Consider the following 26,774-nt stretch of genomic DNA (forward strand, 5'->3'; position numbering starts at 1 on the left):
TTGACACCTGGTGTCCGTGGTCATCTCTTTGAAGTAAAACTGCCAGGTTTCCCACCCCGCTTTCTCCCATCATCCTTTGCGAAAGCCCAGATTAAATAGACCTCGTGCTCCTCCTCCTAGTCATCTGGACTGTCCGATCTGCCAACCCCTGGAGACTCACCAGGAATGAGGGCTCTTCCAGATGTGACTGTTCAGTCTTGCCCCAAAAGGGGGTAGCTTTGCCTCTATAGGTCAGTCCCCACATTTCGAAAGACTCCTGAAGCAAAGCTGCCCCTCCTGCCTCGTAGCAGGATCAAAAACAGACACGCCACGTACTAAAATTACTTTATTACAGCTCATTTGTTTTAAACATCTCCTTTGCTATGATACAAAGGATACTTACAAACAAAATATTACATAGGACCCTCTGTTCTCTGTTTTCCAAGAACTCGATAACAGCTTTAAATGCACAATCTATACAATTAATACAGGTTATTATATATGAGCTATTACGTTAAGTCTGAACCAGAAGAATATCCAGAATACTGACGAGAATATTATACAACAGAAGCCCCGACCGTACAGCCTTTGTGGGAAATGCACACCTGTGGCAGCGAGGAGGGAAAGAGGAGCAATTCTTTCGCCACACCAGATGCTGCATGTCGCCAATTCAGAGGAAGGAAGCTGCTAATCAGCCTCCAAACTGGTCCCCCCCCCCCCCGAGACCCTTGCTGACGTGCTTTGAGTCCCGTTGATAAACTTCACAGCTGATTCCCCAACACAGGCAAACATCCCGACAAAAGGAAATTCTGGTCAGAGAAACGAGCTCTGGTTAATGTCATGTCAAATGCGTCCCAGCCTGGCTCCTCTTTCCCGCTCGACCAGCCAGGATTTGAATCTGCTTCTTCTTTGTTCAGACTGCAGGTGGTTCCGTTGGCTCTAGTAGGAGGTGTTAAGTTATTTTTTGGAAATCTAAGTAGAGGGCCAAGATATGTAGCCCCTGGGAAATGTCCCCTAGGCGGGGCAGAACACTTGAGAACATCCCTGCACAAAAAAGACCCTGTAAATCAGCCAAAACACACATTGCAGTGTTGTGTATGTGTGTGTGTGTGTGTGTGTGTGTGTGTTGGGCAGGGAGTGACGCAAAGCCAATTTGGCTTGCGATTCTCACCTCTCCCCACAGCCCAAAAGACACCCCCCCACCCCTGAATCAAGGTTAATTTCAAATTCATGGAAAATGGTGACCTTGTCTCAAGGCAGGTATGGAGCTAAGAAATGGTTGCCCGCATGCCAGATGCAAAGGTTCACCCCTCCCCTGAAAGACAACGTTTCTGCTCGCTTCCTTTCTCCCAACTGACGGTTTATGCGCTTCTATATTTGACAGTCAAAAAGACATTTGTGTAATAAACTGCAGACCGGAAACAAAACAAAAGAGATTCAAAAAGCGGACCCCCCCCCCCCCCAAGTCATGTCAAAATTGTGCAAAAGGGGGGTTGGGTAGGGGAGAGTCAGATCCACACTAGAAAGCCAACGGAGGGAGATTAATTATACAAAATTAATAAATAGAGCAGCTGGCCGGCAGGATGTCAACCCAGCTTACAAAAATTTATTATTATACATTCAAGATGCTCTTTTTTACCCCAGGAGGGATAAATTTACATTGAAGTTGTGTTAAGTATTGTTTTGTTAGAAATCAAGTGTCATGTTCATCTTAAAATAATCTTCACAATACAAGCAAGCTTTACTCTTTTTTGTTTTAATGCCAAATGTACACTATTCACATTTCACACTCTTGACCCAGAGGCCTTAATTTGAGAAGACACTTGCCACTTGCCTTTATCATTAAAGCCAAATTTTTGCTGCAAACCTATCACCGTTTGCATCCTGCCACCCAATGGTTAGAAACCCTCCTTCTCTGGGAGAAACATATACAAAGGACTTCAAGCAATGAAGTGTTAGTTTAAAACGCAAAACTCGCTGACAGTTTTGGCAACAGTCAGTTCTTCGTTGTGTGTGGCATGTACTGCAGTCTTTAAAAAAAAATATTATACCTCAAATCCACTCCAGCATGGAGAGATGGTTTTATTTCTATGTTCTGAGTTGGAAAAGCAAAGGGGCAAAATAACATGGTGGTGAAATTAAAGGAGGAGAATGATCATGTTTGCTTTTCAAAAAGTGCTGATACGCCCACACAGGCACGCAACCACACATACTACGCACTCTGTTTTTTCTCCCTATGTTTTTCCCTCCTGTACCCGGCATATGTGCCAATAGGGATTCTATTGCCTCTGGAAATCACATATGCATACCTCTTTCCTGAGCACAAGACCAACTGAAGCAATCAGTTCCAATTTCCCAGAATCCCCTCTCAAGGTATCTACTGACAGAACCAGCAACCATGTTTACAGTTTCTGGTCTCTGAAATCTAGGGTAAAAAAGGGCGAGAGGGTCAGCTGACGGAGAGCTTGAACACAACCCTGTGTTTGATACCCGCGGGAAAAAGAAATATCCCCTGTGCAAATCTTAACCCGGACAAACGTACAGGCAAAATATGACATGCCCCTTAAGTGACACCCAGAAGAAAGCAAAGTTGGTATAATCTGCAGCAGTTAAGAGGCAGATCTTAGTGACTTGCATTTCTCCTTGCGTCTCTTCACACAAGTCACAGAAAATTGTTGAAAATCAACATTAAAAATTAAAAGCCAGCTGTGTGGGTATCGGTGACCCCAAACATGAAATCGGACAAGTAAAGGAATACTCTTTGCTGACACCCACCAGGGCACCCATCCTCATGAAGAGAGGGGGTGTTTTGTGGTGTTGAGCTGCTACGTTTTGACCTAGGCAAGAAAATGGCATGCCGTGCAGCCCCCACTCCCTAACCAGACCAGATTGGAGGAAGAACATACAACTGTAGACACACTCCTCCGTGAGGATAAAACACCCTGCTTGGTTTTGTAAGCCCCATTTGCTCTATCCCTTTCCTTGCTGACGCAGCCTTTTCCCCACCAGAGTGCCTGTTTACCAAAGCTCTGGGAAAGGGCTTTCAGGAGAACCCAATGAGAGCTTAGTGCTAAATGGCCAGATGGTACATGAAAAGTACAAATAAAGACAGCAAAACTGTCCCCTTCACTTACTCTGAGCCCGGAGAGGTCATCACTCAATTATCCTGAAAAGGCCAGTATCTTCTCCTTGGGTCTTAACTATTTGGAAGAGGGTGCACCAAAGCCCTTCAGAAAGAAAGAAAGAAAAAGAAGCCCTACAGAACTCAAAAAACTCCACTTGAAGGTGGAAAGGTACTGGCTGGACATTAGAAAATATTATTTTATGGTAAGAGCCGTTCAGCAGGGGAGCTGGCTGCATAGAGAGGCGGTGAGCTCCCCCTCTTTGGCAGTCTTCAAGCAGAGCCTGGATGAATGCTTAGCAGGGATACTCTAAGCTGATCATGGACTGAGCAGGAGGTCAGACTAGATGGCCTGTACGGCCCCTTCCAACTCTATGATTCTAGGGATTCATAACAATGCTCCCCTACCAGCTTTTCAGAGGCTGTGGGTAGCTTGGGAATTGACCCAGGGTGGTGAGGGCAACCACCAAACCTGGAAAAGTTCCCGACTTGGCTCCACTGCCTAAAAACGCCCGGCAGGCGCCAAGAGAGAGGTCAGCAGGCACCGTAGCATCATGGCTCCCGGTTTAAGGACTCAGCTGGAAACCCAGCTTCAAATCCAAAACCCATCATTGGCAGAACTGCCAGGGTAGCAGCAAAAAGGCCAGATTTAGACCTCACCTTCATACACTGGACTGGTCTAGAAGGCAAGTGGTGCTGCAGGGAAGCTTCGGCTGGGCTTTCCCGAGCGGGAGACTCTACACTCCATCCAAGCAGCGAGACCACCTCCACAATACAGAAACAGCCACCCATGGGGCCACGAGACACTGGCATGGATGGGATGGCTTCAGAAGACCATTCCCACACCTGAATACACAGGTTAGGTACTGGGTGAATCCAGCTTCTTCTGTGGGTTTTGTTGGTATAAACCCCCCATGTAAGGAAACAACAGAGAGACATTTTCTATATCTGCAAAAAGCATGAAAGATGGAGAGGTCCACCGGCTCTACAGACGCCAACCAAGGGATGGAAAGGGTTCAGTTTATAGTGCCTTTGCGGCCGATGCCTAGACAGCATCTAAATCATGCCCCTCCTGCCAGGAGCTGGCTATTGACAAGATCGACAGAGGCAGCTCCATTGTCAGGTTTCAGGGAACTAAACCAGAAGCACACCCCACAATAGACCAATCCTCTTCTTCCTCCTCTTCTGAGCTGGATGGCCCAAGCTAGCCTGCTCAGAATTTAAACAGTCCCCGCCCTGGTTACAGCTTGGCTGGAAGGCCGCTAAGGAAGTCCAGTTGCTATGCTGAGGGGAGGCCATGGCAAACCACCTCTGCTCTATTCTTGCCTTGAAAACCTGATGGAGTTACCATCACGACTTGATGGCAGTTCCCACCACCTCTTCTCCAAAGACACGAAAGCGCAAACTTGTGCCTTTGACTACCAAGCGGCTGAAGGTCTAAAAGAAACCCACTGGCGTGGGGAGGGGCCTCCTTCCTTCCACTCCAATCAGCCTCCTCTCCAATCAACCTCCAAAGCGTTGCAGGTTGATTGACAGGCTGTTGGCACCTCTTCCGAAACAAACGGCACGGCTTGGTGTCTCTTGCGTGGAAGGCATGCAAGAAATTACAAACGTATGCACAAATGAGAGCCCGTATGTTTTAAAAAACCACACACATCCTGGCGCATTACAAAGATGTGTGGATCTGTTTAAGGTGGGCCACGCTATCCTGGGGCTTCCTTATCAAAACGGAAGGCACTTGGTAGTTCTGCACTAGGGATGTGGATCATGGAAACCTCCCCAGAAGTAGTGCCACAGTCAACATGTAGTAGTTTTCAGCGGATGTTTAGACAAAGATGATATGGTATAGCAGTTAAGAGTGTTGGACTAAGACAGGGCCATGCTGGCAAGGGCTGATGGAAACTGTAGTCCATGAACATCTGGAGAGCCACAGGTTGCAGACCCCTGGACTAGGATCAGGGAGATTCAAGAAGCATGACCTTGAGCGAAGCACATGCACCCAGCCTAACATCCTTCACAGGGTTATGAGGTTAAAAGACCCAATGATATGTTTGGGGAGAAAATAGAAGTGTAAATAAATAAGATGTCCCCCCTCCCCCGCAAAAAAACCCCCACTCCCAGAAAAACAAACAGGATGAACAAAGAAGTGCCCAGCAAAGAACAAGACAAAAGAAGTGGATTATGTCTTTGCTTCTCCAGCGAGAACACTTGTGATCCTGAGCTCAAGGCGCAGGAGGCGGGATTTTCCGGATATGCGCAACAGTTGGGACGTCAGGATTCCAGCAGCTCCCATGGGCCGTTGGGAGCCTTCTAAACCTTTTGCTGCGCTTCCCGTCATCTGCCTGCTGCTTGACCACATACCCTTCCTCCACAGATTCTGCCAGGAGTGGCATGATGTTCAAAGCCACAACACGGTCACTCAGCAAATGGAAAACGTGCAGATCTTCTGGCCTCCTCCTGAACATTGAGAGGAACTCTGCTTGTCTAAGGGTGCCAGAGAGGGAAATCCGCTTGTAAGGCTCTAAATATCACGGGGATAATGGACGCGGACAATGAAATGTGTTGCCAACTCATGCAGGTTTGTGCGAAGGTGAGTGAGGACAAGCTTCCTGAGCTTGAGAGGTGATAGATTCTGAGCCAAAACAAAAATAATGTCATTTTTTGGACATCTGGTTTCTATCAATCAAAAGGCAACGAAACAGAAAACGCCATTCCAGAGATCAACATGGAATGAATGAAAGAAGTTAACGATTTTTGGAAGGGGAATGAGCTTTAACACAAATCCTGAAACATCTCTCCGGTTTGCAAACTGATTCAGAAAATACCTGTATCTCTCAGTAAAGGAGGCTATTGGCTTTTATACATGTCCATCGCAGATGGAGGCGGGACTCGCAGATCAATTGCATTTTTAAAGGAACCCCGAGCCAGCAGCTAAAGTGGCTTGCTCACCTCTTCGCCTGGCTCCTCTCGACAGACGCCCATCCATTCACGCACCAGATGCAAACCATTTAGACCAATTAATCTGAATCAGTTTTTGCAAACTATTTTAATTAAAATATTAATTCATCGAAGAGTCCAGGGTCTGGCAAGTGATGATGTACATGGGAAAAAGAAAAAAAAACTAGTTACACCACAATTCTCTCCAATAAAAGCGCTAATATTGAAATTGATTGGGGGGTGGGTGGGGGGGGGGGGAGAGGAAGGCAGCAGTTACAGCCTATGCTTTTACATCACACAAAACAAGATGATTTCAAGGAAATCTTCCCCTGACCGACACTTTGTCATAAAAGCAAGAAAAAGAATGAGAAGCACGGGGTTTCAACGCGACCTCAGACGACCGCTCTGCGGGTGAATGTGTGTGTACAAGCTGGGAAGCAAGGAGGACCCTTCAGCCCCCCCTCCCCGCCCCACGGTCTAGCACCACAGACTTGATGCAGTCCTGCCTGAGCGGACGTGAGGCCAAAGTTTCAAGAGGGATTCCCAGTTTAAAAGTTTCAGTGTTTTTTTTCCCTCTCTCCCACCTTTGAAAAATAAAAGAGCTGGTTGAATTTTACTCGAAAGACACGTCAATGACAAGGAGCGGGCGTCCTTTGACACGTCTTGTAGAAATACACAACCCAGAATATAAAGCCAACGAAAGGTTTGCTGTTTTGGTGTCTCGCCTATCTCTGCCAAGATGAATCTCTGCATTTAAGTGAAACAATGGTACACAGCTCAATGTCAGAAGGCCTTCTCCCCACCCCAGGGTTTCAGGGGTGGATTTGGGTTATGGGCCCATGTTTGTGCCCAGTGATATGATCTGCCAAAGAGTTGGAGGCTGGGGAGGGGGAGAGAGAGGCTGAAAGTTAAGGATCTGGAGTGGTGCTTAATTTAGCTAATTAAAAAAGTCACACTGATTAAAAAAGTGAGCAGCAGTGTGAGGCGTTAGACTATTTTCTATACAAATATGTCACATAGACATAAACATTCAGAAAAAAACCTTGCATTTTTGAGCCCTATAGATGTGTTAAAAGGCAAATTCTAGAGTTAGTAGCTAGTGTTTTTTTTTTTAAGTGTGCAAGGAAACTACAAAGATCGCCAAGTGGAGCAGCCCATAAGAGGAACTTTTCTTTTCTTTTCTTTTTTTTTTGGGGGGGGGGCACCCTCCGGCCAAACTGCTTTCATTTTAACCCTTTTGATGCCAGCCCACAGCGCCTCCGTCCCTGCCCTTGGCATTAGAGGTTCCAAAGATTCTGAGCGTACAAGGTCCGCTACCTTATTCTCAGACTCAGGTGCGTGTGGGAGCTCCTTGGCTGAGACACAGGGAGTGGCGGTCAGGCAATGCCAACAGCCATGGCATTGTGAAGGATTCAAGCCAAGGATGGGCTGCGTATATAAAAAAAGGTCTACAGAGGCAAGGCAGGGGTTAATCAGCAGCTGGGAGAGACCCTGTTGGCTCCTGGCTCCCTGTGGCAACTAAAACACTCAAACAGTTGGCTGGCTTTACATGTAAACAAGAAACTGTGGCAAGCCCAAGTAGGTAACATAACTGGCAAATGTAGTGTCAGAAGGAAAGCCTCCTCATCTACCGATGGCGTGTTTGCAACTTATGGCATCTTTTTGCAATACCTCTGGAATTTTGGATTGGCTGCCTGCAAGCCTCTGACGAATACGGCAGACAGAGTGGGGCGATTGCGGGCGTCCTGCGAATTGTTCTGATGCTTCACTAAGATGAGATGTCACAGTATTAAGTCAGAAAAGAGAACGCCTTCCTGACCCAACTCTTCCCTCCCGCATCTGCGCATGACACAGCACGGGCATGCGGAGCTGAACCGGAAACAGACTTCGGCCAGGTGCATTTCACTAGTGCAGCTCTTTCCCACGGCCTGCCTGAGCAACTTTGCCACTTAGTGCAAGAGAGAGAGCATGCGCTGGGGGGCGCGCGCGGAGTCTGCACTCCCTTTCCTCCCCGACTTCTCTCAGCGGGCAAAGTCCTCTTGGCCCACTCTTGCTACGCACTTTTGCTTGGTCCCTTCTCAGCAAGAGGTCCACCCCTTCAAGGGAAGGGACACAGAGAAAACACAGAGAGGGGGAGCCAAGCACACCCAGGCTTGGCTAATTCGCCCTCAGTGTCCCCACTAAAGGAACGGCGACACCAGCTCTTCCTTTCTGAGCTCCAGGCCGCTGGGAAAGAGAAAGACCACCCCACCCCCACTACTGTAAAAATCACCCTCTCTCCAGGACTCCACGCTGCTTCCTTAAAAAAAACAAAACAAAAAAGGTAAGAGAACTCTGCAGCCAAATACTATGACATCCCTGTTAGTAAACCCAAAACAACGCTTTCCCAGGTGAATGCGCACGCCAGCCCGCACCCAGAATCCGCGCTGCTCGTGCCGGGCTCCCAGGGAGGGTGTCTGTTGGCAGTTTCGGTTGGCAGGCAGCTCCGGTGGAATCACCACCCTCAGAGACACACTGGAAGTTATTATGTATAAGACATGTGTGACCCGTTGGATATCTGCGAGGTGACACTTGTGCTCCGGCTCATGCCCTGCTCTGTCCGTCCCCCGGAAGCCGTCCGCCTCAGAGCCTGGGGGCTGTTGCGGACCCCCAGCGAACTACCTCTGGGGACTCCTTGCATGGGCCCTGAGGGGTGACCCCATGGCTGGGGACCACCTTGCATTGGGTGGCCCCACGCTTGTGGCGGGCCGCCCATGGGATGACCCCAGTGAGGTCCTGTGCCCCCTGGAGGATGGTGGGACCAGCTAGAAGCTCCTGGGTAACTGTGGCTGAACGCCTCGGGGGAGAGATTCGAAAGAACCATGTTACTAAAACCTAGCCTCATGCTCTCTGAATCAAAGGCCTCTAATTCCCGGGCCTGGCGCTCCAGCAGGCTTCGGATCCGTTCCGTGCGCTCGTTCTGTAACGCCATAATTTCTTCTTCTATCTGTGTAGAAGAGAAATGGGGGGGGGGGGGAACGGGGGGTTATTTTAGCACAGGAACTCCCAAACTATATGCCAGGGAATACTAGCAAGCTATGAAAAGCAAAACCATCAAGCAATTCAAGGACCCTCTAAGCCTAACGGGCCCATCTGCTGTGTTGCTGCCTGGTGTGCTAGGCTGGCCATACCTGATCTCACCACTTCTAATGCAGAGACATAGCAGAGTTACCCACCTGCGACTAGAATGCCTAATGTGGAACTGGGTAATTTGGTGCTCTTGGCATTTGCCTCTTTCCAGTCGAGTGGCATGAATGATTCACGTCCCCAAGAAGGTTCTTCTTCTGCAGTTTGGACCCTTATCCACTATGAAAGCAATCGCTTCTTAGTGTCTGAGTGCCCTACTAGACTCTCTCCTGACGTTTCACCTGCATCTGTGGCTGGCATCTTCAGAGGAGATCCTCTGAAGATGCCAGCCACAGATGCAGGCGAAAGGTCAGGAGAGAATGCTTCTGGAACATGGCCATACAGCCCGGAAAACCCGCAACACCCTAGTGATTCCAGCCATGAAAGCCTTCAACAATACCCCTCTCAAGTTTCATTTGTAAAGTGAACGTGAACTGGCTCCTTCTCTCAAATAGATGTATGTACATACAGATGGGATGTCCAAGCATTCACTGTGTCATGTGAACAGGATTCCGGTCTTTGGCCAAGGTTCCCACTGCCTGACCCAAAAACAACAACAACAACAACAAACTGGAGCAGCAAACACAGTCCTACCTTCTGTTCCAGGAGAGCCCTGCGCAGGGACACCCGCTGCTCCAGTTCACGCAGCTCCCGGTCATGCTGGGCCTCTGCCTGCATCTTGATTTTACTCTGGTAAGCGTTCAACAGCTCCAGTTCCTGCTGCAGCTGCATCTTGAGAACCTGGCACTCTGCTTCCTGCGCCTCGTCCAGTCGCAGCTGCAAAAAAAAAAGATGAGGGGTGGGTGGGTATGTGCTGCAGGGGCAGCTGCTCACGACCCCTTCGAGGAGGGGTAAGAAGAGCGAGAAGAGCAGCCATTGTTGGTCGGGGGGTGCACTGAAGCAGTCTGAGGCAGGACAATGCAGCAACAATCCTGCAGACAGGAGAGACCTGAAAAGCAGTCTGCTGGTAGCTAACTAATGAATTCCTCCATCTCTACATCTTCGTTATGTACATGAGCCATAGCTCCTCCCTCTCTCTCTCTCTCCAACTGGCCACTTCGACGGGAAACTCACTGCTTGCGTGGAGAGCATCTCGTTGATGCTGTGGTCGTACTGCTCCGCTAGGATGGCCAGCTTCCGGGTCTGCTCCTCCTTGAGCCGTTTCAGGACTGCCTTGTGCTCACTCTTTGGCGTCGTCTCCAGCAGGTGGTTCCGCAACGCTTTATACTGCCGAGTCTGGATCTTGCAAGTATCCTGAAACTGCTTCTTGATCTGAATCTCTTTAGACTAGGATGGGAGAGGAGGCAAACAAGGCACATCAGGAGGGAATGTACATTTACAGCATTAAATGCTTTTTTCATGGAGACTCGAGGTGGGTTACAGACCGTCAGTGAACATAGTCAGTGGGATGAGAGCAAGACCCCTTCTGCACGGACCATTAAACGCGGGCTAATTACGATATAAAACCCGTGTTGGGGGTGAACCAGGTTTGTTTCCCCCCCTCCTACACATGAAGCCAGTTGCGTGACCTTGGGCTAGTCACTGTTCTTCTGAACTCTCTCAGCCCCACCAGCCTCACAAGGTATCTGTTATGGGCAGAGGAAGGGATGGAGTTCGTAAGCTGATCTGAGACTCCTTAAAGGTTGAGAAAAGCGGATATAGAGACCAGCTCTTCTTCTCAGCAGCTTACATGGGTTCCTGGTCATGTGACTCGGAATACTTCGATAACGAACTTTTAAAAACGAGCCTCAAATCTGCTGAAGTTGTAACCTGTATATGTGACGCAAGCCCAGTTTGCCTTGGTGCAGAACGAAGTATTGAATTCTGGCACAGAACTTCACCGCAGGACCCATGTTTACACGGCCCCTCCATTCTCCTGACAGCCAAATATAAAGCACAAGCAATGCCACAAAAACCACCACGGGCCGCTGCCCCTTCTGCCCACGGAGCTTTAACTACAGGGAGGATCCAGGATCTGGTAATTTCTCCTACCGTGCAAACTGACAACTGAGTGGAGAGGACTTCCCAGTGCTGGGAACCCGGAAGTACCTTGAGGCTCTTGGGCTGCTGCCGGACCTCCATGACGTGCTTGCGCCTCAACTCTCGCTCCCGCCGCTTGTTGTACTCCAGCTGGTTGGTGAGCTCCGTCTGGTGCTGGAGGCGGATCAGCTCGCAGCGCATCTTCTGGATTGTGTTGAGGTGCCGGAACTCCAGCTCCTGCATGGACTCATGTTGACGGAGCAACATGGCATGCTCGAGATCCTTCTGGGTCTGCCTCTTGTTTAGTTCCTGGGTCACAAATAAATGGCTGTTAACCCCTCATTTAAGTGTGAGTGTGTGTGTGTGTGGGGGGGGGGGGTTGCTGCAGGCTGAGAGATGGTCTGGGGACTGAGCTCCGGTCCCGTCTTGCCCTTCATCCTGTTCCCAAAAAGCCACCAGCCAGATGTCTCAGAGACATTCACGAGGAGGGCATGAAAGAGACCACCTTTCCTTGCTGCTTGTTCCTACAGCCTGCCACATAACATTCAAGTTCCATTACTGTCTGGACTGTCAGCAGACAAGTCATTCACAAATTTGTTTTGTTCTTTCTCGTTTGGATTCAGCAATCTAAGATACCGTGTTTCCCCGAATATAAGACAGTGTCTTATATTATAAGAATATAAGACAGTGTCTTATATTAATTTTTGCTCCCAAAGATGTGCTATGTCTTATTTTCAGGGGATGTCTTATTTTTCCTGTGTTCTGTTCGTCGGGCATGCTTCCAAACAAAAACTTTGCTATGTCTTACTTTCGGGGATGCCTTATATTTCGCACTTCAGCAAAACCTCTACCATGTCTTATTTTTCGGGGATGTCTTATATTAGGGGAAACAGGGTAGTGGCCATCACTATGTTTCAGGGAAAACTGAATAAGTTCTTGTTACAAGCTGCTCTTAGATTGTTCGCTCAATCTACCTTCATTGAGTGATGGGGTTCTAACTGTAGCACAGTAATGGCGAACCTTTTGGACTTGGCATGTCAAACATTTGGAAAATGCCTGACTTGTCTCTGGTGGCGTGTCACCCCCTTTGCCCCCAAGCAAATGAGAAACAATTCTTTACATATTCATTTTTTAAAAAATGCAGTCCAATCATGTGCTGTGTGTTATATAAAGAAATATCAAAATGACTCAAACTCAAAGCATGGAGAACAGTTGTTGTCGGATGTCGGTGAACACTAGCATGTCACCCAAAACATTGTGGTGTGTCATCTCTGACACACATGTCATAGGTTTGCCATCACTGCCTTATGACATTTCTCCATCAACTCCATCAACTCCATCAACTCTCCACATTATTCATAATCTGATAAGCCTGCTTTGTGTTTCTTCTCTCTCCCCCACAACCCATTTTTCCCTGAACTAAGCAGTTCCAACTACTTTAGTCCTTAATTGTTCTCTTCTTTTTTTACAATGTTATATATCTCCTTGATGAGAATTTTGCTTTATTTTACACATCTGAATGACACACACATAGAAAGATAAAGAAAAAATCTCGATCTAGTCCCCTCCTATAATAGTAATACTAAATGAAAATAAAATAAAAAATACATACACAAACACCTAAGCAAATATATGGTGACTTCCAGCTACCTCACTAAGGATCCAAGCATAATTCTAACTCCGTGCTTATAATTAACATCTACATTTTTTTCACTTTTAGTCCTTCTTATAAAGTTGTCCCAATCCAATATGCTGTTTTCATTTAAGTCTTTTTTACAAAGTTATAAACTTTTACAAAGTTATAAACTTCAGTGGGCTCCCCCCACTGAAGACAAAAGCAGGGTAATGTATCAAATTAAATAATAAGGAAGGTGCCCTGTGATCTACACATTTTCTTTGTGCAGAACAAAGTGCCGGATTCTGATTTCTACCTGTAAGGGATTCCAGCAGTTTGATAAATAACCCCCCTGCCCTGGTCAGTTCCTTGATGATGCCAACCAGTGTGAAAGGGTAAACCCAGAAAGCATTACTTCCTGCTAAGGCTGCAGAAAAGATCGCAAGGACTACAGGAGATGAATGTCTTTTTTTCTCTTTTAATGCTAGTTCTCAAAATATGTCCCTGCTCTACCCTGCATGCTGTGGTGTGTACAAAACTGGGTCAGCCCCAATCTCAGCCTAACCTACCTCACAGAGTTGTTGTGACAATAAAATGAAGGTGAGGAGAATGAGGCAAGCTGCCTGGCTTGACTGCTGGGGAGAAGGGCAGGGTAATAAACGAAGTAAATAAATCACAGGCAATCCAACGCAAGCATGCCCAACGGATGCCATTAGCCTAGGACTAGAAGTCAGTCCACTATTGTTCAATATAGGATGGCGCCATTGAGGGTTTTAATTGTATTATACGTAATTTTAAAACCATTTTGATTTGTTGTAAGCTGCCTTCAGCTTGACTTGTTGGGAAAGGGAGGGGTAAAAATTGAATTGATAAATAAACAAACATTAAGTCTGGCTTCCCCATATTCCTCTCCACTACCCCCCCCCCAACCCTTTCCACTGCCCCTCCCCCAAAAGGCACAGAATTCAACCTCAAAAGTGAAAATGTGTCTTTCTTTTGTACTTTGTTATTTACTTTTTGTCTTGTTTGATGTAAACCGTTCTGATCCCTTTGGGGGTAGAGCGGTCTATCAAATTGAATGAATGAATGAATGAATGAATGAATGAATGAATGAATGAATGAATGAATGAATGAATGAATGAATGAATGAAACAAAACAGTACCAAGTAAGCCCAGAGGCAGAGGGGCAAAACCGGGCTTTCAGCAGGCTCTGGGCTACAGGATCAAGCAACCTGGAGTCTCTCCACTTTTGCCACACGTACCTCCCGGACAAGATCCTGCTCCAAGTTGTGACGGCCGAGCAGCATTCTCCTCTTGAAGCGGCGGCACTCCAGCTCCAAGTACTGCCTCTGCCGCCGGAGCAGGTTCGCCTCCTCCTCGGCCTGAAAGTGCTGGATGTTCTCCTTCTGCTTGGACAGCCATTCCTGCTTCTCCTTCTTGGGAGTGCTCTGGTTCTCATTCAGCTCCTAAATTGCCAGAGAGGGGTTTGGGGTGTGGTGAGCCTCTCGGGTTTCTCTCACACAAGCCACACAGGGTTCGTCTCCAAGGGGGTTCGGAAACCTCGGTCGGCCCAAAGAATGGCAGCAGCAAGACTGCCAGAGGGTGTGCAGCACAGACAACAGTATCACAGCGAGGGTGTTGAGGGTTTTCCGGGTTGTATGGCCGGGTTCCAGTAGCATTTTCTCCTGATGTTTCGCCTGCATCTTCATGCCAGCCACAGATGCAGGCAAAACGACAGGAGCAGCAGCAGCGTAGTGGTTAAGAGCAGGTATACTCTAATCTGGAGGAACCGGGTTTGATTCCCCGCTCTGCCGCTTGAGCTGTGGAGGCTAATCTGGGGAATTTAGATTAGCCTGTACACTCCAACACACAAGCCAGCTGGGTGACCTTGGGCTAGTCACAGTTCTTTGGAGCTCTCTCAGCCCCACCTATCTCACAAGGTGTCTGTTGTGAGGGGGGAAGGGAAAGGAGTTTATAAGCCCCTTTGAGTCTCCTTCAGGAGAGAAAGGGGGGATATAAATCCAACTCTTCTTCTTCGTCTACTGGAACACAGCCATACAACCCGGAAAACCCATAACACCATGGTGATTCTGGCAGTGAAAGCCTTCGGCAATAGAATTATCACAGCTGTCCCTAAAAGTCTCTGCCTGTTGCCTGTTTGTCTCCAGGCTCAATTCAAGGCAGTGGTTTCAACCTTCACGGCCCTGTGCAGCCTGGGGGGCAGGGTCATTGAGCTACGGACTACTCCCGTTTAAATCTGCGGAGTCATCACATTTTGCACTAGAAGTTCCAATTTGTCCTCCCCAACTTCAGAAGTGAGGCAAGTGCTGTTTTCAACAGTTAACCCCCACTCAGTATGGGCTGCAGAATATTCTTGGCCTCTACTTAGCATTCTCAATGTCTGTTTTTCAGCATCAGGTAAAATCCTTTTTTTAAAATGGGTTTTCAAATGGGAATAATCCATCACTGATGTCCCTCCACCATAGGCTGATGGGTTTGTTGTTGTTATTGTTTTAATTTTTGGGCTGAAATGGATTTTTAATATTGGTTTTGATCCCCCCTCCCTTTTATTGTTTTATCAGTCTGTAATGGTTTTACTTTGCTGTGAACTGCCTTGGGCTTAAAGGCAGAAAGGCAGCATGGAATTGTTTCACAGTAAAGAAATAAGCTTTCCTGTTACACATCAGCACACTGGCTTAGCATATTGTCAAGTCTTTCCTGGCCAGAAACAACTGGTTGTTGTGGGTTTTCTGGGCTGTCTGGCCTTAGTCTGGTAGTGTTTTGCTCCTAACATGGTCTGGTAGCTCTTGCTCCTAACATTTTGCCCACATCTATGGCTGGCCAACCTCAGATGTGGGTGAAATGTTCAGAACAAAAACTACCAGACCATACACCAGGGGTGTCCAACTCTGGCACCCCAGATGATCATGGACTACGATTCCCATCAGCCCGTGCCAGCCTGGCCAATTTGGTCAGGCTGGCAGGGACTGGTGGGAATCGTAGTCCATGAACATCTGGGGCGCCAGAGTTGGATACCTCTGCCATACACCAAGCCAGTCTCTTGATGGTAGCAGAGGAGCTTATTTCTACCACCTTTCTGCCTTTAAGCCCAAGGCAGTTCACGGCAACATAAAACCACGTTTCCTCCCAAAGGTACCAGACCACGTTAGGAGCAAAACCTACCAGACTAAGGCCACGCAGCCTGGCAAACCCACAACAGCCAGACTGTCTTAACTTGCCAAAAATACAAAAGCTTTACTTGTCTGCATTCTTTGGTACTCCAAGGAACTTATCAGGCAAGCACAAGAGTATACATGCCTGAACCAATCACAAGTTTGCACTTGCAACCAGAGGGATGCCTTCGGTTAGTCAGGATGCGCTGCTATTTGCATGTACACACCCAGGAGAAGCGCTTCCACAGAAACAGGTGAGTCCTGGCTTCTGAAGTTTTTTCCCTATTCCAAAAGCAGGGCTTGGAAGATACAGCTTTCTGGGACTAGTACTTTGCTTGGCCTGGCACGTGACCCTGGCACATTCTCTGCCTTGGGCTTTACAGGCAGTGTTGCAAACTTCCAGGTGGTGGATGGAGTTCTCCCGTTATTACAATTGCTCTCCATGCAACAGAGCTGCATGGATTGGTTTCTCTGGAGAAAATGGTTTCTCTGGAAGATGGACTCGATGGCATCATTGAAGTCCCTCCCCTCCTAAACGCTGCCTACCTCACGCTCCACTCCCCAAACCTCCAGGTATTTCCTAACTGGGAGGCAGCAACTCTATTGACAGGGCATCCCAAGGGTCTAACCCACGAGGAGAACAAAGAGCCTTCTTGCAAATGTGAGCCTACTAAGCAAAACTGCCCTCTTGACTAATAAAAGATCTTTTAGGGCCAGCTTTTGCATGACAGCTGCAGCATCTATTAGGCTGCCAGCAAGAACAGTGAGTGCACCAATATGTCACAGTGCCCAGGCTCAGGATCCTCGCACTGAAGTTACCTCTTTGAGCTGTTCCTTGCGAAGTTTGTACTCTCTTTTCTGGGACTCCAGGAAGCTGTTTAGTTCTTTCTTCTGTTGGGCTTGAATGTGTTGCTGGAACTTTTTCTCTTCGTTGGCCATTACTTTTGCCTACACCAAACCCAGGAGAAAAAGGTATGCTCGTGAATATATGACGACAAGTAAAGACCTCTCATGAAACCAGTGGTGTCCAGGAGCATGACCGCCCTCCCATGCCCCCCTCGGCTCCCTGCCCCCCCACACTTATGGAAGCCAGCAAGGAGGCTGGGGAGGGTGGCGATTTGGATGGGCGCTGCAACAGCAGGTCGGCTCCTGGCCTTTGGGCTGACCTGTGCGGTGGCACCCTGCCCTCCTGGCCTCCCTGCAGGCCTGCAGGGAGGCTTGGGGGTGTGCAGCTGCAGCGTATGCTGTTTCGCCACTGGGGGGGTGCCCAGCATGCGCCCTGGTACATGTGATACCCCATGTCCCCATCAGCAGTACACCACTGCATGAGACCCACATGAAATAAAGCTGTCAGCACAGGGCATGGTGATGCAGGATTCCTTCCTATTTCATTTCTGCCCTCAGCGCTAGCAGCAAACACAGTCAACTCTGCAGAAAGTCACATCTGGGGCCAGGGCATTAGACTGGCATCAGAACAGGAGGGGCGGCAAGTTCACAACTGAGCCACACCCACAAGCAAACTGGCTAGAAATCTGTGCTGACCTCCTTCTCCATGGCCGCCTGGTGCTTCTTGATGAGCTTCTCCATCTCCGCTGCGAAGTTGTTGCGCTGCGTCTCGAGGTCTTTGTCCAGCCTCAGGCGGTGCTCGTCCATCTCGGCCTTCAGCTTGTTCTCCAGGGCCATCAGCTGCTTCTGGTGCTGCCTCCGCATCCGCTTGTAGCCAGACATCTGCTCGCGGAGCTCGGAATCCTGTTCGTGCTCCTGCATTTGCCTCGTGACCTACGGGAAGGCAGTGGAAGACACAGGCCGCATTTACTCTTAACATGCATACGTGTGCACAACAGTTGCTGCTGCACATCTTAGGGGCAATTAACGACGACACCCTTTGCCACCCAAATATCTAAGTGAGGTCAGTCGTGCTATGGCAGAAGTGTGAGAGTACAGTGCTTCCGCAGTAGGAATCAGTCCCAAACGACTATCAGCATTGTAGCTTGGGAGCTAGCAGTGGTGCAGACACCGCCCCCCCCCCCCCCCCCCCCGGCAACTCCACTGCCCCAGAGAGAATTTAACTTACCAAAAGTCATGGGCGAGCAAATGGTGGGGTTTTTTGGGGGAAGGGGGGAGGTGGGCAGGAACAGTGGTGGGCCTGGTTTGCAGTAGTGGAAGGGGGTGGGATGGGGATGGGGATGCTGTTGTTTGGCCTGCGGGGGCAGGGCAGCTTGCTGCCACTGTCGCATCAGGCCTGGCTTGGTGTTTGCGACAGTGTGTGTGGGTAGAATGGGGAGGTTGTTGCTGGGCCCTGCCGCTGCTCTCTTGCCAGACCAAGCCTGGTGTTTGCAGCAGTGGAAGGGTTGGGCAGGGTGTTTGTGTGTGTGGAATGGAGAGGCTGCGCCAGGCCCAGCATGCAGGGCAAATTGCCTGGCATGCTGTTTTTGGTGGTGGGAGGGATGGGATGAATGGCGAGATTTTTTTAACTGGCCATGCTGGCAGGGGCTGATGGGAATCATAGTCCATGAACATCTGGAGGGCCAGAGTTCGATACCCCTGCTCTATCATATCCCCCTCAGTCATCTGTTTCCAAAATGGAAAAGTCCCAGACTTTTTAGCTTTTCCTCAAAGGAAAACTGCTGTAGTCTTTAATCATCTTGGATGAAAAGTTTCAAGCTTGCTTTGTTTCATTTGGTGAGGGATACTGAGACCCCCAATGACACCTACACAGAGTGGGACTGAGCCAGCCTGCCACAGAGCTTTGCCAAACATTCATTTGACTGTATCCAGCCAAGTGCCTAAACCAATCCCACGGAAGGAAGACGCCAACCTACCAGCGATGCTGTGCGTATGGTAGCAAAGTGCTCTCGGTTGCGGTAGTGGGACCTGTGACGAGACACTTGGGGTGGAGAATGTGGTTCTGACGTTCTCAGCCTCGGATCTGAATCCTCTCGGTAATTTTCTTCATCCTTGGGAGAAGCGGTATTAGCAGAAACTCATATTTGCATCTTGACCAATTTGCACCTTGACCTATTTGCACCTTGACCAATTTGGGAATCACAAACCTTGAAAAACCAACTGCTGCCAGCCAATTGGATTAATAAAACAGTTATATCTTGCCAGCTGGCCTGACCGGAACACCGTGATCTCCCATAGGTGTCTATGATGGGGTTTTATCACCATCTGCTTATTATTTATTGTTGTACTGGTTGAAGTTTTAATTGATATGGCTGCTTGTTTTATTGGTTTTATATTGGATTGTTTATTTAGCTTGTATTGATGTTCGCCGCCCTGAGCCCTATTGGGAAGGGCGGGATATAAATTTAAGAAATAAATAAATATAAAACCGGGGGGGGGACCCCATCAGCTGCAGGATCTGGCATTTCATTTCCAGCTACGACTGCACGACTGCACACCAGAAATGCATCAAGTGCAGAAAGAGGCTCCAAAACTTTTAACGGGCGACTGCCACAGAACCCACTAAAAATCCTCATAAACACCAGTGCGCCCTTGGCCCTCTTTCCAAGTAACAAGGTTAATTTCACCAAGCCCTGCATATTTAATGGTCTGTATAATAACATGCTACCTCCTCAGTGTGATCATCATAGAGATAATTAAAGTTATTTTAGCAACCAAACAACACTGTTAAGTTAGAGCCAGACTTTCAAGGAAACGTTAGAACATAAAGTAATGATAGCTTTAGTGAGAACGCTGGCCGCCTGGAAGGGACCCGCAGAAACTGAAAATGCTGGGGGGAAGAATTAGGACTAATAAAAGGAAACATTTCCTCATGCAATGCGTGATTGGTGTTTGGAATGTGCTGCCACAGGAGGTGGTGATGGCCACTAACCTGGATCATTTTAAAAGGGGCTTGGACAGATTTATGGAGGAGAAGTTGACCTATGGCTACCAATCTTGATCCTCTTTGATCTGAGATGGCAAATGTCTGAGAAGACCAGGTGCTTGGGAGCAGCAGCAGCAGCAGCAGGCCATTGCTTTCACATCCTGCAGGTGAGCTCCCAAAGGCACCTAGTGGGCCACTGCGAGGAGCAGAGTGCTAGACTAGCTGGACTCTGGTCTGATTCAGCAGGCTCTTTCTTATGTTATTAAAGAGGAAGAGGCTATTGCTGAACCTTGATCATTCCCAACGGGAAGCAGTCCAACAAGGAGAAGAAGAGAGGCAAATTCTCTGGAGGGCAGATTTTCGAAAAGAGCAGCACAGCAGGGTCTGACCAAGCTGGCACAAGGCAGGGGGTGGGGAGCCTACTGGGAAAGTTCTCCCACCCGCCTAAATGAAATGGGATGGGGTGCAACAGCACAGTCATTTGTGCAGGAAAATTTGCTCAACAGACCGTGGTCTCCTCTCTGCTGTGTCCTTCCACTAGCTGTGATCGCCTTTCCAACATTCAACAAGATTTCGACTCATGAAAATGCACACACACACAAAAAGCTCCACCCACTGATCCTTCTTGTACACTGTAAGCCAACAGGTAGAATGTCATACCCCTGTTCTACATGTTCATCTAGGCAAAGCATGACGCTTTCTCCAGAACTGAATAATTTCTTTATCTGCAGGCAAAGGGATTACTGTTTTTTCTCCTCTTTTTTTGACGGAAGACGGCCCATCTCCATTTGCTTCCCTACATATCCAGGTATCGCCCCCAGCGAGTTCACGTAGTCCGCAAAGTCTGGATTACAGCAGAATCTGCCTTCAATGCCACCTACGACGTTATTTTTTGCACTGCGGTTCCAAGCATACATCAGATTCTCGCAACAGACACCCAAAGCCCGGAGTTCCCCAGCCCCCGTCTTGACTCACTGGCTTCAAGTGGATAACAGAGCTGTTCGACATCACCGTGTGGTCCCCCTCCATCATATCCAGCTCGCTCTTGTCATCAGAGGCGTCCGGAAGACTATTCACACTACTGCTTTGGCTACTGGCACTAATGGACATGCTAGGGATGGACTGGTTGCTGCCAACACTGTTCACTGTTCCCGTCCGGCCTGCGCTGTGGTCTTGATCCTGAAGGGAGACAAGAACGATTGCTGGATTAGCAGAACAACTCACTGCAACGTTTGTACCATGAAGGGCATTTCAAGGCTAGTTTGCTGTATGTTTCTCCTCTCTTCAGACAAATAAAAACTAAAAAGGTAAAGTTTCCCCTTCAGTCGTGTCTGACCCTGGGGTACCACTGCAAGCAGTGATTTCATAGGCAAGCCGTTTTTGTGGGGTAGTTTGCCATTGCTTTCCCCGGCTATTCTTTACCCCCTAGCTATGTGCTAGGTACTCATTTACTACCAAAGGAATGGATGGATGGCTGAGTTGACCATGAGCTAGCTGCCAGGATATCTGACCACAGGGGGCTCGAACTCCTGACCATGTGAGTTGTAGTGCAAGCACTTAACCACTACGCCACGTGGCTCCTAAACAAGAACTACAAGAAGTTAATCAAAGCTGTGCACAGATTTTTCAGGGAGGAAAATACGTTGTTTTTTTAATCTAGCGGATCTCTGCTGGCTTAGTAAACCAATACTACAAATCTACCACCTAATCTTTTTGGCTGGAGGTGCTGGTAATTGGACTGGGACCTTCTGGATGCCAAGCAGATGTTCTGCCACTAAGCCACAGGCCCTCCACCTGCCAGCAAAGGTACTCACAGGTAAAAATATTAACCCAGGCCTGATTCAGATAACTGGTTCAAACTTGAGCACACCTATCGCCCTTGTAAATATCACTCAAGTCTTATTCATCACCATGGCCACTGTATGCTGAAGGAAGCAATGCCTACCCTCACATCCCACAAATAGTTCTTCTAGCAGCAAATCATTTGATATGACCCCTTGCTCCAGGAAATACCTTTTCTAACTTATCGCAAGAGCAAGCGTCTGGGACTGGACCCAGTGGTCAAGCATCTGTTTTTGAATGCCAAACGTCCCAGGTGAAGTCCTCAGCACCTCTGCATCAAAGGATCAGGTAGTGGATGAGGAGGAAGGCTTCCAGCTGAGACCCTAGAGAGCTACTGCCAGACAGATCAAACTGATTTTGTATTGTTGAAGGCTTTCATGATTGGAATCAGAAGGGTGCTGTGGGTTTTCTGGGCTGTATGGCCATGTTCTGGTAGCATTTTCACCTGATGTTTTGCCTGCATCTGTGGCTGACATCTTCAGAGGATTTGATGGTAGTAAAGCAAGTGGAAAATATATATGCTCCACTTGCTTTACTACCATCAGATCTTCTGAAGATGCCAGCCACAGGTGCAGGCAAAACGTCAAGAGAAGAAACGTCAGGGGGAAATTCCACTGGAACACGGTCATGCAGCCTGGAAAACCCACAACACCCTAATACTGATTTTGGTCGGTCAATGGTACAAGTTGCCTTCATGTATCTCTTCAAACACGGCACCCCAAATGGAAGAGTTCCGCTTGGCTGCAGAACTCTCAGTGGCAGAAAATGGCACTTCCAAGAAAGCCAGAATCGTGGTCGCCAGGTGGATGGCTGACATACAATATTGCAAAGGAACTCCACTCTTTAGAGTGGTGGAAATCCACTCCTGCTTTCGACGGGATATTGCAAGTAATTGTTCAAACTCAGGGGGCAATTTTCCTAATTATGGAAACATGGGCTAAACAGAAATGTGGCTCGCTGGCATTGTGACTTGGCATGGTGGTGGAAGCCCTATCCAAGTCGGGACATCTTCTGGCGACTGCGGGCACTTCACTACTAATTGGGCCTCCCCGTGCCCTCCCTTCCCAGCCTCCCCTGCTTTTACCTCCTCCTCTTCCTGGGCTTCCACTGTGGGTCCGTTGTGTGCCTCCTGAAAGAGCAGTTTCTTCATTTTCCGATACTGCAGATTGTCCAGTTCTCTAACTGCATCTTTTGTTCTCTGGATCAGGTCTACTAACACTGTCTCGGGACGCTCCCGGAGGACAAATACGTGCTGCAGAAGAACGCATGAGAAAAAGGGGTTGGCACGTCGCAATCACAGGCTGTGTTAGACCCTCCCTGCTTCAAAGCAAGTCATGATTTCAGGCACAGAGTCCACATCCTCTGGGAGATGCTAAGGCAGGGGTCTGCAACCTGCGGCTCTCCAATTGGCCATGCTGGCAGGGGCTGATGGGATTTGTCATCCATGAACATCTGGACAGCCGCAGGTTGCAGACCCCTGTGCTAAGGGAAAGGGAAACAGTAATATGGATGTCTGGCAAAATCTTTAATGGGCGCAAGCCTAGGAAATGTTTGGCTAGGAACTACCCTCGGAAAGACATATGCCAAAAACTGGATGGCACCTCATCTTTCACTGACTTGTAAAAAAAGGATGATGGTTCCTCATACGCTCACGGCAGCAAGAATGATTTTCACTAGAAACGGGAATCAAAAAGTCACTCCAAAATAGATGGCGTTTTTTATTTGTGTTTGCATGAATAAATGATTTAGCAATTTAAAAAAAGAACGAAGGGCCCAGCAAGTTAATTAATACCCAGTTGTGATTTGTGGTATAGTGGTTAATGTCAGGCTAGGACTAGGGGGACCCAGATTCAAATCCTTACTCGATCATGAAACTCGGTTATCAACTTTGGTCCAGTTGCTCATACTCTTGATTTAAACAATTGGTGTCAAACTCAGGCCCTCCAGGTGTTCATGGACTACGATTCCCATCAGCCCATGCCAGCAGGGCCAAATTGGCCATGCTAGCAGGGGCTGCTGAGAATGGTAGTCCATGAACATCTGGAGGGCCTGAGCTTGACACCTATGGTAAACTATCTGACAAAGATGATGTGAGAGTAAAATAAGGAGAGAGGCCACGTACCCTCTCCTGAACACCTTGGAAGAAGTGCGTGGCGGGTGGGGGGGAGGGGAGGAGGAAGATATAGGTTATTTACAGGGTGACGGTCCACAGGTCTGGCACACCCATGCAAGGAAAGGAACAGGCAAGGAAGGTTTGAATACTGGGATTTTGCAAGCATTCAAACCATCACATGGAGGTTTCGCGGTGGTAGTGGTGGGGGAGTCAGAAAAATAAAACTCACCTTCAAGAGTTCCTCTGATGTAGGCCTGTCTTGGGGAATTTTCTGGAGGCAAGAATCTACAAAGTTTCGAAAATAATCAGACCTAGAGTGGAGAAGACAGACGGAACGTTCAATTGTCCGAAGGGCAAGAGATGCTTTTTTTAACAGAGTTATATGGGAAATTGTGAGAAAAGGCAGCAGAGCTGGGACCAGGACGTCAGGGCCAACTGGGAGCACTGCGCTCAGGGCACATGTGACAGCCAATCCCTGGAACTTGACAGGACAGCACTGCGTGTTCTTTCTCTCTGACACACACAGAATTGCAAAAAAAGGCACTGAAGCACCCACTTCAAAATCTTTTCCGCACACCCTTTCCTTAATCCGAGCCTGACACGCCGAGACCCTGAGTGACAAAACCTCAAATTTTCAACAAATTGTTTCTAACCTCAGTTGCTCACTCACCATTCATTGGACTGGAGTGCAGGGGATTCATTCTGCGCTATGTGATATAAGGCACTCATTGCATTCATGTTAAACAAAGGAGGCTTCCTTTCCGCTGTGTGGAAAACAAAAATTATTGGCTTAATGCAAGGAAACCACCCCGTAATTTCCCAGGCATCCCTGCTGTTTTATAGAGCCCCTCAAACAGGGTTGACCAACATCCATGTGACCCAAACAGATTAAAAAACGCAGCGGTCTGAATATCTGAGCACCAGCACCCAGAAGGTGTTTGGTATGTAGAAGGTTTTAAGTTCAATCCCCGGCATCTCCAGTTTTTTTTTTAAAAAAGATCAGATGGCAGGTGATCTGGAAGTTCTCTACCTGAGGCTCTGCATAGCTGAAGCCAGGCTGACAATACTAACCCTGAAGGACCAATGATCCCATGTGGTGCCAAGCAGCTTCATCTGACTCTGTGGAGCCTCCCACAGTCCACTTCCCCTAACTGTAATGCAGGCTTTGCTTTTAACCCTTCCCCAAAGAAATTGGCTTAGATAAGCACCTGCCTGTTATGTTGTCTGTGTAACGTGCCATCCAGCAGGGTTTTCAAGGCAAGAGGTGTTCAGAGGTGGTTTGCCATTGCCTGCCTCTGCATACGAGTCAGGTGTTCCTTGGATGGGATGGTCTCCCATCCAAGTGCTAACCAGGGGCGACCCTGCTCAGCATTTGAAATCTGATGAGATCAGGCCAGCCTGGGCCATCCGGGTCAGGGTGCCAGTTCCATTACAGAATGATTTATGAAGTAGGACCATTTCAGAGGGGCCCCTCACTGGCCACAGGGAATATTTAGTTCAGCCTCCCATATCTAACACTGGCTTGTCTGCTGCCATGGAAAGGTCACAAGTAGGGTCTGATGAGAATACAGCTCTTCCATCTTCTATGCCTCCTGCACCTAGAATTCAGACGTAGACCATCTCATAACACTGAGAGCAGAGGCATACTGGGGGTAAATGGAGCCTGGAGACAAATTGTCTCCGGGTTGTCCCCCCCACGCCTGGCAGCCAGCAGCGGGGGGTGGGGGCAGCGAGGGGGGTGGAGCTGGGCGCCCTCGATCCTGCCCATATTAATGACGACATGGGCGGGGTCGAGGGTGCTCGAAGATGCCTCGTCGTCTTTCATCACACTCGACCCCGCCCATGTCATCATTGACATGGGCAGGGTCGAGGGCGCCTGACTCCACATCCCCCCGCTGCTGTCTTCCTGGTCACGTGGGGGGCCGATTTTGCGCCCCCCCACGTGACCAGAAGAGTGGCACCTGGGGACAAATAGGCCACTGACTGAGAGGCTCTAGGTAGCATGGCTAATTGCCATTAATTAGGGTTACAAGTACTGACTGACAATAAACATTAATTAGGGTTACAATTAGGGTTGCAGTACTGACTGACAATAAACATTTTTCTGTACCCAATCTCTACCCAAGGGATTGGGGTGCTGGCTGAGCTGCAGCTGGCTGGTTAAGAACAAGGCTCCTCGCTCCCCTCCCCTTTGTTTGCTGGCATACTTTGACATCTTCCAAGGCAGGTACTGTAGATTTGGGGCACCTGAACTTGCACCCCGTCGAATCCAAATTCCCCTTTCAATGTTGTCTAAGCTAGTGGCCATCACTACGGCTCAAGGCAACGAACCCCACAATTTAAATGATACACCGAATAAAGAATTCTTTCCTCTGTCCAGAATGTACTACTGAATTGCTTCAGTTCATGATCTTAGATGTTGCTATTTTTAGGGAGAAATGGCCTTCTGCTGAATACTTCGTGTTCCAAAGAAGAAGTACAGCATGACTCTAAGGGAATTGTTTGATTCATACATATTTTGTGTACTTTTGTATGGTGGAAGGATTTGTGTTTATGCTGTTCTAGATTATTAAGGCACCTTAATTACTTTTTCACTTCACTAAGTAAATAGCTTAGCTCAACACAGGAGTGTTATTGCATGTGTGTGGATGATAGTAGCGGTAGGACTGGCGGTGGTTTTATTTATAATTGCTATCTAGTACACTAGTCCTAATCATTATAGAAAAATTGTTTTCCCCATGCTCTCTAGACCATTCATAAATTTTACAAATTTTCATATCCACCTCACCCTAACAGTATTCCCTTGACCCCCCCCCATCCACCCCCCTAAAATGCCCCAAGAAACATGCTTCAGTGATTTTCTTGCCACTCCTCATCCTCAATTACTTTGGTTGCTTTTTCTTTGTCTCCTTCCACAGAATCCTTTCGTGAAATGGGGCAACGAGAAGAGCACACAGAAAATCCCCTCAGCATGCTCAAGGGTTCCCTGACAAGTTAAACTGGACCAAACTTTTTCT

At 48.2% G+C, this 26,774-nt stretch overlaps 1 protein-coding gene across 2 annotated transcripts in view; it reads right to left on the minus strand.

Moving 5' to 3' along the window:
• Positions 1-312: 312 nt before the first annotated feature.
• TAOK1 (TAO kinase 1) overlaps positions 313-26,774 on the minus strand; it is an 84,924-nt gene continuing 58,462 nt past the window's right edge. For both annotated transcript variants that reach the window (XM_048519271.1, XM_048519272.1), the window contains exons 9-20: positions 24,428-24,521; positions 23,987-24,068; positions 22,729-22,896; positions 20,778-20,981; positions 18,793-18,927; positions 17,513-17,749; positions 16,790-16,918; positions 14,060-14,263; positions 11,252-11,491; positions 10,277-10,489; positions 9,797-9,979; positions 313-9,023 (exon numbers count right to left, since the gene is read on the minus strand). In XM_048519271.1, the coding sequence (XP_048375228.1) occupies positions 8,562-9,023; positions 9,797-9,979; positions 10,277-10,489; positions 11,252-11,491; positions 14,060-14,263; positions 16,790-16,918; positions 17,513-17,749; positions 18,793-18,927; positions 20,778-20,981; positions 22,729-22,896; positions 23,987-24,068; positions 24,428-24,521 (2,351 nt within the window). In that variant the 3' untranslated portion in view covers positions 313-8,561. The remainder of the gene's footprint in view (positions 9,024-9,796; positions 9,980-10,276; positions 10,490-11,251; positions 11,492-14,059; positions 14,264-16,789; positions 16,919-17,512; positions 17,750-18,792; positions 18,928-20,777; positions 20,982-22,728; positions 22,897-23,986; positions 24,069-24,427; positions 24,522-26,774) is intronic.

This window comes from Sphaerodactylus townsendi, linkage group LG16 (genome assembly GCF_021028975.2).
Source record: "Sphaerodactylus townsendi isolate TG3544 linkage group LG16, MPM_Stown_v2.3, whole genome shotgun sequence".
NCBI classification, from domain to species: Eukaryota; Metazoa; Chordata; class Lepidosauria; order Squamata; family Sphaerodactylidae; genus Sphaerodactylus; species Sphaerodactylus townsendi.